Source organism: Hippoglossus hippoglossus, chromosome 4 (genome assembly GCF_009819705.1).
Source record: "Hippoglossus hippoglossus isolate fHipHip1 chromosome 4, fHipHip1.pri, whole genome shotgun sequence".
NCBI lineage: Eukaryota > Metazoa > Chordata > Actinopteri > Pleuronectiformes > Pleuronectidae > Hippoglossus > Hippoglossus hippoglossus.
In genome coordinates this window covers 7,107,008-7,122,507 of record NC_047154.1, presented here as the reverse complement: position 1 = coordinate 7,122,507, position 15,500 = coordinate 7,107,008, and the positions used below count along the sequence as shown (strand labels likewise).

The 15,500-nt window shown below is 44.8% G+C and overlaps 1 protein-coding gene across 4 annotated transcripts in view; it reads left to right on the top strand.

Annotated features, from left to right (window-relative positions):
• Positions 1-1,000: 1,000 nt before the first annotated feature.
• Positions 1,001-15,500, top strand: part of lnx1 (ligand of numb-protein X 1) — a 33,285-nt gene continuing 18,785 nt past the window's right edge. For 2 of the 4 annotated variants that reach the window (XM_034581880.1, XM_034581878.1), the window contains exon 1: positions 11,143-11,903. In XM_034581880.1, the coding sequence (XP_034437771.1) occupies positions 11,812-11,903 (92 nt within the window). In that variant the 5' untranslated portion in view covers positions 11,143-11,811. Of the gene's footprint in view, positions 1,248-5,956; positions 6,462-11,142; positions 11,904-15,500 lie in introns of those variants that run through there. The other 2 variants (XM_034581876.1, XM_034581877.1) reach the window with 2 other exon arrangements.

The window sequence follows — 15,500 nt, the reverse complement described above, 5'->3', positions numbered from 1 at the left end:
TATTCCCAGACTTCTGATACAGGATTGTTACCGTCACTTGTTTCCCTAATTTTCCAGACTAACCCATCTACCATCTGCATACACAGTATTGATTGATATTCTGCCAAAACACGTCGATGATGATGATACCTGAAAGTTAAGATGTATCATCCTGCATTATTAGCAATGTGGGCATGTGGCTACAAGTTGTTTGAGCCCATTCTCCATTTATCTGGTAAGTCATGACTCACCTCTGCTTTCTGAGTGACTCATGTGAGGAGCCGTCATTTTGTGTCTGCAGTTGTGTTTGCCCGCAGCACCTGAGGCTCAGCGTCGGAGTTTAAGGAGCTGTGTGTGGCAGGAAAAGTCAAGAGGAAAACCACATCTGAAAACCAGGATAACAACTGTTTTTGTACAGAGCCAGTCACACGCACAGCTTTACAAAGGCAGCTGTTGTCAAAGAGAAGCAAAGCCGTACACGACAAAAAGGGCCCTATACAAGCAACAGGTCTGTATTGTACACAGGTTTAAAATACTTGCTGTACATAGTGCTATTATCTGAGGCTGAGACTATGGGCTTCCTCTTTAAAGAACAGAGCACAGTGCCTGTGTTTATACAAATCGTCTGCTGGAAATCAATCATGCAGGTATTTAAAATGTTTTGTGGGTGATTCCATTTTAACTGTGTTACAGCAGCGGCCCTGTCAGAACTTGTATCTCAAGAAGTTGTTGCCCTTTTGCGAGACATTTCAATGTGTCAGAAGAAAAAAAGCCTTTGTCTGCTTGTGGTACTGGTGCACTTTGGAAAATAAAAATTGCTCAACTCCTCGTCATATAACTGTCACACTCTTTCGTTTCCAACTCTATGTCCACTCCTTTTAATAGGAAATTCCAGCTTCTGCTGAACTCCCGGAGCAGGTTTGGGCAGCTCTCTTGTTTACCTTTTCTGCGGCCCCCGCCCCTCTGCTCTGCCACTTCCTGATCACCTTGGCCTATTAGAGGTGAGCTGGCTCTGAACTCACACCGGAGCAGCCTTCCTCACTTTTGGTTTGGAGTTCCCCCGAGACCGGCAACCAGATACAATTTCTCCACCTGAAGGCCAGCGGCCAATCGGCGGGCTCGGTGACTGGGACAAAGTCCTTTTTACTGAGTCATTTAACTCTCCGTTCCTTCCCCTCCACCTCGTCTCTGAATGGTTTAACGTTACACCCTCTGCCAGGTTTTACCTGTCCAGGTGAACTGCACTGCTGAAAGTGAACGTCGCACATGTAAGTACACTTTCCCACTCCAAGTTGGCTTTGTTATTTGAAGTGTGATTTTTAACTCTCTTAAATTTGTCATAGTTGAGCTTCGACTTCATGTGAAGTCATAAAACTGGTTCTTCTGGTCTTTTTCCTTTGCACAGACTCCTTGTATGAGCAGATTTTCACTGTCACTTCACATGTGAGTGAGAGATGGATGACAACTCTAATTATATTGTGTGTGTGGATTTTCGGTTACCTGTGCATGTGTGTTGGTTTTCAGTAGAATCTGTGCTGATCCAGTCAGCCATTCTAATATTAGAGACACTTCACAGAGCTTCACATCTGCCTGCAGCTGTTATCCCAGACTGGGGTGTCAGGTCAGACTCACCATGGGGCTTGCTATGAACTCAGAGAGGGACTGGTATACACAAACATATACACACACACACACACACACACACACACACACAAGCTTTATGTGGAGGTTATTGAGAGGGTAGGAATTACGTTACTCTGTTGATTTGCATCCCATTTGCTCACTGGAGATGGAACAAGATGCGCTGGATTTCAAATGACGTTGTGTTGTGTTGTCTTAATATTACAGTTATGACAGTGTCCAGGTCTTAATGAGTGTGGCTTAAACCTGAGATGACAACTTTCTCGATAGGGTGTGTATCATATAGCACTTATAGTTTAAGTCCTAAAGAGGAATAGCACATGTCTTATTACTTAATTATAATGAGTTATAATTAATTATATAGTATATATATGTTTTGTTATGTTTTTTCACTTCGCTGTCAGCTCAAAGAGAGAAAAGAAAGAATTTCTTTCTGGAATTGTCTGCGTTTCCCGGACATGTCTGAACACAACAGACTTTGCTGGATTCTCTGTGTGTTGGATTTGACGCACACTCTTCTTGCCCATAACTCCAGGCTGCATCTTGTTAATCCAATGTGAGTTCAGGGTCTGTATTTAGCTGCACGGAGCAGCGGGGCTGTTCTGACATCAGACTTTAGCTGGGAGTATTTTCAGACTTCTTTTTTTAATGATCTGATGACGACCTCGCAGTTGCTCATGACGTTCAGGAGCAATTTGTTTTGTGCTGTATTTGTGTAGGCGTGAGTGTTGGCCCTGTGTGACCGTATCTGAAGGAGGTTCTTTCTTGACATGAATCACAGAGCAGTCTGTGGTCTTGAATGTTATAATCTTTTGAGGCCACACCTGCTAAAACTACACTGAGCAGGTCCACTCTGGGACTTTAGAGACGTTTCTTGCAGCACATAAAAGAAAATCATCAATGATTAACAAAGTAGTTGAGCAAAAGAAGGCTGTGTTACATGTTAGCCGTCATGCGTTTCACACACATGCACACAAACTGTCTGACTGAGTGTGTTTTTTGCTCTGAGTGTGTGTGAGTGTGTGTGTGTGTTTGATTGGTCCGGATGTGATTTGATTTCTTCTGTGGAATGTAAGGCTACGTGCAGCACATAGCGACATGCTAGCTGAGTGTGGACAGTGAGAGTGCTGACGCAGACACAGTTAACTGTCACTGGGTTGTTTTTCACCCTCAGTCATTAAAAGGGGCTGAGTTGGCACAGCCTTGTATCATTATTAACTCAAGTCATCGCAGTTCATAGGAGAGTAACCCCTAGAGTGATTCCGTGTTTGCATAACATCCGCTATGTGTGGGGAAGAAGGTTTCGGCCTAAACAAACAACTTGCATGTCTTCTAATAGTTGAAGAAGCATGAGGGACAGCCTGCTGAGCCGAGGCAGGACATGACTTTGGTTCAAAGACAAAGGAAACAATTTCCTTTTTCGCTTTCTGATCAAACCTGAAACAGAAATGTGAGTCCTTGTTCTGCAGCAAAACTGAACCCCTCATGTTTCTCTTGCTTGCTTGGTTATTGGATTTGCAAGTGTAGTTATTAATAAAACATCAGCAATTTGTGGTTAAAGTTCAGCCAATCCGTTCCCTGTTATTGTCTCTAAAATGCAGCAGGACTGTGGTGGCAGCGTCGTCTTGTCACTTCAGGGATGAGGAATGAGGGAGCTGATGTTCCTCAGGCACAGGTGTGGCTTCTGAAACTGCCCGCCTGTACAGTGGGTGTGTGGAGGTGTTTGTGTGTGTGTGTGTGTGTGTTTGTTTCAGTGCATGTCTCGGCATGCAGCTCGCTGTATTTGTGAGCAAGAATGTGCGATTTCCATTCCAAACACACATTATTAGTAATGTAGGTTCCAGTCAGGCTCTAAGTAAAGTGTTGGATGTGTCATCCATTTTGTCTCAGACTAAACAAGAGCACATTCTGATCCTTTTTGTTTTTGTTTTTGTTGTGCTGATATATTCTAAGCTTCCCAGCAGAATAGACAGGTAAACTTAAAGGAGACTGCTCTGCTGTTATCCTGCTCAGATCTGGAGCTGGAGAGAAAAACATCAAAGCACCCTCATTTGTCATTTTCTTTAACTTTGAATTGATTTATTTTTGTAACGTTCGTTTCCTGCAGGCAGACACTTTCTCTTCCTTTCTCTCTCCCTTAATGTCTCTGCACACATCTTCTCCGGCGTGGTGATGAAAGCGCTCTGCTCCACAGATCAGAGCAGACCTGGGATGCAGCAGGTGCCACAGTGTGCGATGAATCAGCCGTGTTACCACAAGCTCTCAGTGGGAAAGTTCATCCTTGCTAAGGCTGCTCAGCCTCCTCTTATTAGCCTTCCCCTCCCCGACTCACCAAACACGCTGAGCTCTTACTGACACTGACACAACTCGCTGTGCGCTGTCTACACACTGTGTGTGTCGGAAAAGAAGAGAGCCTGTTTGTTTTGACAACTTGGTGGTTACTCCGTGGATTTGTATACACGTGCTGTATTTGTATGCATTAGCATATTGGGACGCACATCACACTCTATTGTTTGCTATGATTGTATTTAGAGAATGGGAACGTGTCCAGTTAATTACTGGCTAGATTATATTTGTATTCTGTTGTCGTTGGTATTTTTTAATAATTTTAATCAGATCTAGTGTCTCATTAAGCAGCCAGGACACAATAGTGGGTCCAGTGGAGAGCCAACAAGATGGCTGTTGCCAAGGTGACGTGTCTGACTGAGCCCATCTGTTCGTGTCCATGTGCTTGAGGATCCTGTTTTGGGTATGACGTGACCACTGGCACGCTCACTGCTCTGAGCACAAAGTGAAACCTGGGTGACAGGAACAAAAAGAACACTTGGCATGTTGGAAATCATGCCACATCCCCATGTGTGTTTGTCCTACGTGAGGCTGAGTGAGGACTCGTCTGTGCATATCTGTCTCAAATCTGCTACTGAGATGGGTGCTATTGATGTTCCTGCATCCACAGAAGAAAACTCAGTGGTTCGATATCTCCTCTCAGTGCCAGAGGAGAAAAATCTAAAAAGTGGAAAAAAATCAGCGACAAAATACATTTTGGAGAGCTGCACACATTCTGTGCTGCTGTGGTTCACGTGTGTCTAAAAGGGAACAAGAAAATCCCAAACATCTTGTGAATATTTCCACACCCTGTTGAATACTGCATGTTTCTGCTGTGAGGGGAAGCAACTAAGTCAATTTCCTCAAGTACTGTTGTTGAGTACAGTTTTGAGGTACTTGCATTTTACTCAATTAGATGCTAATTCTACTCTGCTGCATTTCAGAGAGACACATTGCACTTTTTACTCCATCACAATTATCAGACAGCTTTACTTACTTTTTTAATTCACTTGTAATCAAGATATTAAAAATTGGCTCCAAACTTACAAAACCAGGCCTCTTGTCATGTATCTCACATGCCTGTGAATGCACAGAGATATTTTCCCTTGAAACCCCTTCTCCCTCCTCTTCAAAGACCAAAAATGGGAAATTTGTACATTATTTTACAAAGAATCAAACAAAAGTCTTAAAACAAGGTCACGGGGCAGCTGGGGCTCAGGAGGTAGAGCGGGTGGTCCATTAACCAGAGGGTCAGCAGTTTGATCCCTGTCTCCCCCCCATCAGTGTCCATCATTCACACACTGCTGGCAATAATGTGTGATAGAGAAAGTGCTGCACATAGATGCACTGTATGAATGTGTGTGTGAATGGGTGAATGGGAAAAACTGCATTTTAAATGGTTCATCAAGACTAGAAAAGTGATATATAAATATAGGACCATTTACAAAACTACGGATCAGAACTTCTTCTTTCCTTCCCCATTAATCATCATCAGACCCCCCCCCCCCCCCCCCCCCCCACCGACCTGACAGTATGGAAGCTCCAGCTCACCTCTAGCAGCTACAACAGTAAAGTGCTGCTCACACTTTGATGCATCAGAGGCCACGTCCAGAGAGACAGCTCTACTCATTGTGTGCAAGGACGTGAAAAGCTTTCAGTGAAACACCCATTTCGACATTTCTATTCCCTTCACTTATTTAACCATGGTCCAGTGATGTGGGTTTGGCTGAACTGTTTTTGTTTAAGAATAATGAATATTGGCCAAATATTATTTATTCATATTAGATTAGAAACCTTTATAGTATATACGATATAAGTGTATAATACCTTATACTGAGGTGTTGATGCTACCACCACAAGTCACCAGAAGGATTTTAACGCACTTTAGAATAGATTCTACATGTCATACAGGTTATACTACAATGAAATACCATTATGTCACCATTTGAGTATTTCTACCATAACTGTCTTTCTTGCACTATATTTATTTTTCTCCCATGCTTCCCCACAGATGCTGCCAATAACCTCATCACTGGATCCTCCAAGACATCCTGAATCCATGTGAGTAACTAGGAGGCGAGCGTACAGCCTGGAGCTGCTGTTGAAATGGCCGAAGCATCGGCGCTGCCTCTTTCTCCCTCTGACTATGGGCTGTTGTCCCCGCCCCCTGACCTCTGTGCGGCATGTGGCCACATTCACCAGCTGGAGGAGAACCACGAGTACCTCTACAAAGACGAGGTGGACGATGACCTTGTTTGTCACATCTGCCTGCAGCCGCTCATCCGGCCCCTGGACACGCCCTGCGGACACACCTACTGCCAGGAGTGTCTCACCAGCTTCCTTCTGGAGAGCGACTTCTGCCCCGTGTGCCGCGCGTCGCTCATGCTGCAGAGCTGCAGGAAGCCCAGCCTGCTGGTGCACAAACTGCTGGACAAGCTGACTGTGGCTTGTCCGTTCACTGAGCATTGCACTGAAGTAGTGCCCCGATGTGAACTGGAAGCCCACATCAAGAGCAGGTAGGATGGCAGAAGCACGATTTAGTTCATCCCAACACTTCTATCATTTTCCTTTAAAGAAGCTAAGATACAATCCTTGCTCTTATATGTAAGTAAGCAATAACTTAAGCTACTTTGTTGAAAGTGTTTATCTTCTATTTACCGTTGCAATCTGAAATAAAACTGACCTGCAGTAATCACACACTCTTAGTGCCCTGCCCCACTGTTATTTAACTCCAGCCCCAAATGGGAAATGTCTTCCTCTAACCAGGCTTTCATCTAAACTAGGCACAGCTCCTCTGTTTACACTATATATCATCAAAAGACAGTACTTTGGTTTCTCTCAGTCTGGGTCCGTTTTCATTAATGCTCATTAACACTCCCCCAGCCCACAGGCCGCTGGGATAATTAGTGCACATCCCACACAGGCAGCAGAGGGTTTCCTTCTCATTTGCACTTTACTGAAACTCAAGGTGCATAAAACTCCTCCAACATAAGAAATTGTTTTCTGCCCCTTTCGTCTGTCTCATTTCCCCTCACCTACACACACACACACACACACACACACACACACACACACACACTTATTCAACCTCCATCTTTTTTCTCTGCATGGCTCCACAGTTTCCCAGTCTTTCCCTTCATGTAGTGTGAATGGTATAATGAGGTGTGGAGCTCTGAGGCTGACTCCCATAAGGATTCAGCTGCTCTCCCATAGTGGTTATCTGTGGAGGTCAGAGGCCACGTCCAGAGAGACAGCTCGACACGTTGTGTGCAAGGATGTGAAAAGGTTTCAGTGAATCACCCATTTCGACATTTCTATTCTCTTCACTTATTTAACCATGGTCTAGTGATTGTGGCTGTTTATAGATAATGTAAATGTATCTGTGGTTGAATAGCTTTGTTTAAGAACTCTGGAAATGGTTGTTGGCCTATTTGTTGAGTTTTTAGATTTGAGAGAAAATATACTTACACTTAACCAGTATATACCTTGTACTTAGGTTTATACTAAGGTATTGGTAGAGCTACCACAAGTCACCTAAACACACTTTGGAATAGATGCTACAAGTCATACACGTTAAACTTGTCAAACTATAGATGGAATACTATTATCAATAATAATAAGAAACGAATGTGTTCTCACACTGCTCTGGGGCGTCTGCCATCTCAGGGTTATTATCAATCTTGAGCTGACTAAACTTGCCAACACAGGCTTGGGCACTTCGTCATGACTTGACCAGAATAGTTTTGTCCTACATGAAGTCGGGAAAATATACAGCTTGCCCTCAGTTCCATTGTCCGGTGTCATGACACAAGATTGTGGACATTTGTGTTGTGGTTTTCATCTCTGTTTCAGAATCGGTAAAATCCCTAGTGATGGGCTCATTGAACCATTTTGTAACACACCTGTGGAGGAGAATGCTCCTGTCCTTGTCGGTTCGTTGTTTTAATCTCATTACCTTGTCACCCATCTGTCAGTAAAGTATATGTCAAGGGAGCCTGTGGATCAGGTGGTAGAGCTAAATATTTAGGGACATATTGTAGACACTGAACCCCAAATTGACGTCTGTGACCATATCTTCTGTGGGTGTATGTTGTGCCAGTAATGTCTCTTGCTGTACCCCAGAATCTGGCACTGGCCCTGGAGTTGTAGTGGCTGAGACAGCTGACCATCTGGTCAGAGCTGATTTCATACTCAGCCAATCACTCGTGACCTTTATCGGCTTCTGGATGGAGAAATTGTTATTCGGGACACATCTGCTGCGATCAAGATCAAATCTGATCAGCGGTATTTCTGTGTTGGCTTTGTTCATTCGTCCTGTAAGGGCTTGTACAGAAACAAGCTTCCTCCAACCTCAGGTATTCTCTAGTTTATGTGTCGCTACATGTGCGTGTATTGCCGTTAGTCCTTATAACAGGTTTTGCTTCTTAGTCTTAGATGTTTGCATAAGTAAAGTAATTTATCCATGCATAGGTGTTTCAGATTTTCTGCCTTGAGCATGAAGTTGTTTCTTATTTCTTCTTTTTTGTGAAGAATGAATGTGTTTTCAAACAAAAAGACAATTGCTAGCAGTTACTATAATTTTGCTCTTGTTACTTTTGTGTGTAATCTTTCTCTGTATGTTTGTAACAACGAGAGTGAGACAGGGTTGAAACCACATTAACCAGTGCAGTTATGGTAACCTGTTTTCCTGCAGTATTATAGTTTCTATACTCTACACTGTACTATTATACACAGTTAAACACTCAACAATCTCTCTATCTCTATAAGCTTTATAAGGGAAGACTTACAGCAGGATTGTTGTGTTAGCTTCCATTAGCTTTAGCTAGGTGTGCCCAATGAACTGACAGCCGAGTGTAGAGCCCCACGGTCTGTGTTGAGAGCAGCTTGTGGTGGATGGAGGGACCCACAATCGACAGAATTTAACACTGTACACCACTCTCTGTTTCCCACGTGAAATCAATATTCTTTTCTTTTTTTTTTTACTTCTTTTACCTTCACCAAGAGGTTATGTTTTCATTGCTGTTTGTCTGTCTGTTAGCAGGATTACACAAAAACGATTTTGTTGAAACTCGGTTAAAGGGCGGGGTATGTAGCGGATATCATTAAGGGGGCAGACCCAGGAATTTCTTCACTTTTTTAAATATTGCTGATGTAGCCTTAGCCTCTTTGGTGCCCTCTGAGTGTCATGACAATGAAGTACCTGTTTCATGACTATTTTTTAACCTATCCAAATATTTTTATGCTCCTAAAGCTAACCAAGCAGTGACCGTTCACAATCTGTTGTTATGGTGACAATGAAGGTCTGGTACACCTGCCCCTGGTCGACTCACATGGGTTGAGTTCAAGTGTAGGGACAAGCAATTTATATGATCATTTAGGTTGGACTTCTTGTTTAAACAATGCATAGATTTTTCTATGTATCAGTTTGTGTCCTTGGCTCCTGTGAATGGGGAAAACTTTTAAGTGTTGCCATGAATTCAGCTCCTCTCTCCCAATCAGCTGCAGTCCCACTCCCTCCATCCCAACCGTCATTCCCACTTTACCTGTCTCAGTCACTTCACCATCCCTACCCAGTCACACTCGTGTTTCCAGTTTTCCAATTATCCACCTGATTGTAGTATTTTGTGTTGTAACTTCATGTTTTTCATTGGAGCGTCTTCACTGCACCTACCAACCTGCCTGTCTGCATTCGTCTCCTCCTGCCGATGTTCCGCACATCAGTTGTGACCGATGGGGTAGAGTGTATCTGTAGATGTGCGCACAGTGTGTTATGATGGTGTTTTCTGTGAGTGTGAGTTAATGCGCCAGTGTATGAAGCGGCTCCTGTGGGGCAGACTGGTTTCTGTTCACAAACTGCATCCTGTCACAATCCAATTACACTTCCATTTCCTGCGTGCCCTGTGGTCTTGTTGCTGTGCGTACTGTTCAAATACCGCAGGACAACTTATGCCTCAGTATGCACACATGCAAGCACCAATACACGCACACACACATCGAAACACACACACACACACGGGCACACACACACACAGACAAATTCAGCCTGTAACCACACAAACTCCATCTATGAAATATTCATTCAGACGGGGTATTTACACCAGTTTAATGTCTTTCTCGGGGGTAGCAGAGGGCTCAGTGCTATGAAATATGATAAGAGCGGTGAAAAAAGGTAAGAAGAGGGAAATCAAGTATAAGGAAAAGAAGAAAGTGAGCGAAAAAATATGGAAATAAAGGTCCGGAAAAGGAAAATGTTGTACAACGATGAGACGAATTTGTGACATGGGTATAAATAAAATTGACTAAAATAAATAATACAAGGATAATGGATCAAGGTTGAGATTTGACAGGAGGGAATTAAAATAGATCAGAGGTGCTGCGGTGTTTCATATTTAAAGGTGTTTATCGACCAGCTCCCACTCCGTGTGGACTACAGAGGTAGGGGTTGGCAGTGTGAGGACACAGTAAAGAGACAGAAAAAGGCTGGGGAATAATCCTGTTCACACCTCAAACAAGCTCATTGCTGATTTCTTCAGTCTTCAGAGTCAAATCAAACCTTCAATCACCAGTCACCAATAGCCACCTAACACAGTCCGTCAGCACACACCTCTCCCACAGTCACTTCCCAGCTTCCTGCTAGTGGTGACAGGAGGGTTTAACCGTTCTCCCTTTATCTTTTGCTTTATGTTTTCATGTTCTGAAACAGAATGAATGTGTAAATGACAGAGACCTCTTCCACGTCTCCATTAGTTCTTTACCTGCCTTTCATGTGACTCAGAATAACAAGCTTCATCCCTGCAGAGAATATTGATTTGCCGGTGTGTTTTGGTCTTATGTTTTTTTTTTCTTTCCACACATGTAGGCAGATTCTTTTGAGCGATCAGACCAATCTGCAGCACAGGGAGCAGTCCATTGCTGGAGAGGAGGGGGTGAGGGTTTGGAGGCAACATATTCGCTCCCTCCCCCCTCATCCTCCCCTTCACGGGTGTAGGCAGTGGGGGGTGAATGCAGAGGTTGTTCGTGTGTGTATGAGAGTGTGTGTCTGAGCCTGCGTGTGCGTGTGAGTACACGCGTGTGAAGAGGCCAGAGCCAATCAGAGCAGCACCAGGTACCTCCCCCCATGTCTTTGTTTGGTCTGCTCCGCACCCCCCCCTCAGTGGTTTCTGCTGCAGTATAAGTCACAGCCTGCGCTGTTCTCTCTGACATACACACGCGCGCACACACACACACGCACACACACCGAGGGGAAAACAGACATGCACACACACGCATACGAGCGCAAATCCTCTTACAACTCGCCAGTGCCCAGAGCAGATTAAGGGGCTGCACATCTCAAATTGTATTCCAAATGTGCCACCTTTGCATGGGTCTCCTTCCTCTTCTTCTTGCACTTTCTCCTCTTCCTCCTGTGCATCAACGGGACGTCTCTCCTCTGCACCTGCTTCTGCTGCTTCCTCCTGCTCCGCTTCCGTCTGCAACCTCTGGCAACTGGCCCACTTGCCTCTGCAGCTGAGATGACCAGGCGGCCAGCCTGAGGCACAGGAAGAAACTCGCACAGACAGAGGTATAGAAAGGGTGAGACAAGGGGGTGAGGACAGGGGAAGGAAGGCAGGGAAGACAGGGAAAACAGGGAAGAGGGTGGAAAGGTAGGAGGTGAAGAATTATTTCGGATTTCTGGAGAAGGAAAGCAGGCGAGGAGGAGAGGAAGGGTGGGGGGACAGCACGGCCAGGTTCGGAGAATTGGAGGTGGTGGAGGAAGAGGGGGAGAGGAGGAGGAGGGGGAGGAATAGACGAGGAAAGGGCTTCAGTGCAGAGAGGAGATAAAGAGGGGAGGGAAGAGAGAAGGTGGAGAGGAGCCCAGCGTTGACCATGAAGGCTCTGTTGTTGCTGGTCCTGCCCTGGCTCAGCCCGGCCAACTACACAGACAATTTGGGCAACCTGCACATCCTCTACTCTGAGCTGTGAGTACGGCACTCAGCCTCCACCTGCATCCTCCCACCAACACCATGTACCTCCATCTCCCCCCTCCATCTCTCCCCTCCATCCACAGTCCATGCAGCTTTTTAATGTGTTGTTGTTGCGCGTCATTCACTGTGATCAGCCGTTTGTGTGTGTGCTCGTGCACTACACCTTCATGCACAATCGGTGTGCAACTTCCTGTGTTTACATTTCCATCATTTACTTAAAATATGCCTCTTAAGTTGTGAGCATTGCCACAGGGTTTGCTTCTTGATGCTGTGGTCAGTGAGATGCAGATGCAGTAGAGGCAGCAGGTTCATAGAGCTTTTGCTGTTCAGGACAGTTGGGATGTTACCGAGCAGTGCTGCAGCATGGCATGTGTGTGTGTGTGTGTGTGTGTGTGTGTGTGTGTGTGTGTGTGTGTGTGTGTGTGTGTGTGTGTGTGTGTGTGCGTGTGTCTGTGTGTCTCGCTGAGCATATGGACAGTTGTAAGTACAGTGTGTGTGTTTGGAAAAGACTTTCACCTCAGCGTTAGAAATTCAAAGCCTGCTTCTCTTGGATCGCCACTGTTCAATATACAACATACGATCCATCATATACACATAATTTGTATATTTTGTAATATCAATAAAGCATAAAACAACACATAACAAGCAGTTCTAGCTGAAGCACATTCTCTGAACATTTCAATGAATATTTAATCAGTGTAAACATAAAGATGGGCAGCGTGTCAAATGTTTTGACACCATGGAAACAAGCCTCTTGTCTGTGTGTCAACATTGGAGCTGCAACCGAGGATTGATTACAACACTGACTGATCTGTGAAATGTGCTCACAATGAACATTAATCTTTTAGTTTACAATATGAGGGAATTAGGTGGAATCTGACACGACATGTTCAGTCAGCTAACAGTGATGTTTTGCACATTTTGTCTGACTAATAGTCTGTATTACAGGTACGATGATATGAAGAAAATAAAAGTAGCAAATCCTCACATTTTATGAATAATCAGTTATCAAATTTGTTGTCAACTTCTTGAGTATTTGATGAATCGTTTCAGTAGAAACCAACAAAAGGACAGACAAACTTTGTTACATCTATACATCTTTGCTCCTGACTCCTTGTCCTCTGAACGTCTGCTCTGTATTGGCCCCCAGACTCTTTTTGTGTTGGAGTTAATATTGACTATAACCAGCAGCTCCATGTGAAGCCGGGGTTCTCTGATCCCTAAGCTGGGCTGCCGCTCGTATCTCCAGCCCTGGCGGAAATGTCCCATTATACCGCATGAATACATGGAACAATGGAGAGCCTCCGCAAATCCCCTCATTTCATTGTATGCTCTTTCTTCCGAGTGGGGCTTTTAGCCCAAGCGGACACCAAGAGCCAACATTGGACGGCCATGGATGCCAAAGACGAGAGAAGAGAATGGGGGAGAAAAGCCAATGTTGGCAAATGAATAGGAAAGGTTAGACGAGGCGGAATACTCACATCTGAAAGCAAGAAAGAACAGAGGAAGAGAGGGAACAGAAGGCTGCAGTGAGAGTGGAAGTAAAGTGGATGAGCAGTATAGCGGAGAAGAGACAAGAGGGTATAGGGTCACTTCCTGTGCCTGCCTTCCATCTGGCCATACATACGGCTGCCATGGTGACGGCACCCCTCGCAGTATGAGGGTCGTCTCAGTGAGGGGTTCCTTGGACTTTCTATTTGACATTAACTTAAACACACTGTGGGAGAAATACTGATAGTCAGACAGTGTGTGTGTGTGTGTGTGTGTGTGTGTGTGTGTGTGCGGATGTGTATGTTTCTCTGTGTGTGTGTGTCTGTGTGTGTGTGTGTGTGTGTGTGTGTGTAGAAGTGTGTTTCTGTCTTTTTTTTGCTGATTATGACATGACACAGAGAGAAGCCAGGAGCAGACAAACGCGGATGTGGTGTTTTTCTGCCTGGCTGGAGAGCAGTGGCACACCATTCATCTTTATCCATACTGCTGTTGACAGGAGAAGCCTCCAGGTTTTTCCTGCTCCCTCTTTCCACTTCACTGTTCTCCCTCAGCTCTTCCTTTTTCTGATTTCTTTCAATGCAGGATCACTTCAGTGGGAAAAGTGAGAGTGGCTGCAGTGTGGCTGGCTCACACAGACTATATATTGGCTGTACACAGGGTTTAGATGGGACTAACAATGAAAGAGGAGAGTAAACGCTCCTCTGTGATGAAATGCTTAATATAGTTACTGACATTTTACTCTGTCAGCACCATCCAATACAAACGTTGCACCGGCTCAGAGGACAGCACCTAGATGGTGATATTTGTTTCTTCCTAAGACGCTGATACACTCTTCCCTCCCCCAGCCCACACACCCTCTTCCTGATAATTAAAGCACAGTGCCATAGAGCATTAGTGATTAATCCACGTTCATTTCTGGGCCACGGCTAACATGTCTTAAACACTATGATTAGCTTAGCTTCCGTCCTTTCAGCCCTCATCTCGGAGGTGTTTGATCACAGAGAGCCGAGCGCAGTGCCGGCACCCCGGACATCTTCAGCATGGACGCATCCTAACAAGATTAGCCACCTGCCTGCCACGCATTCGCTGGGTCTGAACAACACCAGTCATTAGTTTATGCCAGCTTCCTCTCTTAGTCTAAGGCGGCGCACCTCGCCGTAACCTCTTCGGCCCTCGTAGACGCGCCGAGTGTGGGGAAGGCTTCACTAATTAGACTTTTGTTTGGATTAATTATTAATCCCTCCTCTGTGGTGAGGCAGCTCTCCCCGTCTTATTGTAGCTGGCAGGCCAGAAGTACAGGAACGTCCAGGCTGAAAGTGGCTGAGAGATCAAAATCAACAGCCATACTTCCTACCCTCATCAACACCCCGCACAGCTCTGGAAGGAGATAATATTTAAATCCGCTTAATTATTTGATTATGCGATTTACACTACGGAGCACATTCGGCTGCTCCATCATGGGAGTATTTATATGCACAGTACACAGAGTCAACAAGAAACAACAGTGTGAAACAGTCAGCACCGCAAGCATAATGAAGCGTGAAAGGAAACATGGGGCAAGGACACATGTAGAGGACACGGCGATGTGTTTACAAACAATCTGACCAATGTATAAATTGAATACATTACACTTTCCATAAAACAAATGGCATGAAACAACATGTTTCCCATGCATAATTGCAGTGTGTACGACGCATGTGTAAATACACAGTCACATAAACACAGATGGATTATGTATTTATTCATTTATTCATGAGAGAAGTGAGCAGCAGGTCAATGTGTTCACTTGAGCAGAGCCGTCCTCTCAGATGTGTTTCTGTTCAAGCCCAAATACGGCAGCACAAGCCAGGAGAACAGGTGTTAGTGCCAGCATCCAGAGAGGCTTTAAAGATGGGGCTGAGCACTGCATGTTGTTTTTTATCAGTCGGTTTACTAAGCTTGGATATATCGTATTCGTTAATCAGCCCCTTTTTCTTAGACAATTCGTATTTTGTGAAAAAGGGTTTTTGTCATCTTGGTGCCTCTGGCTGCCTCAGACTCCGGCTGCTGTTGAGGGTTTTTGAGGCATGACATGTTAAACACGGAATATTTACTACCTCC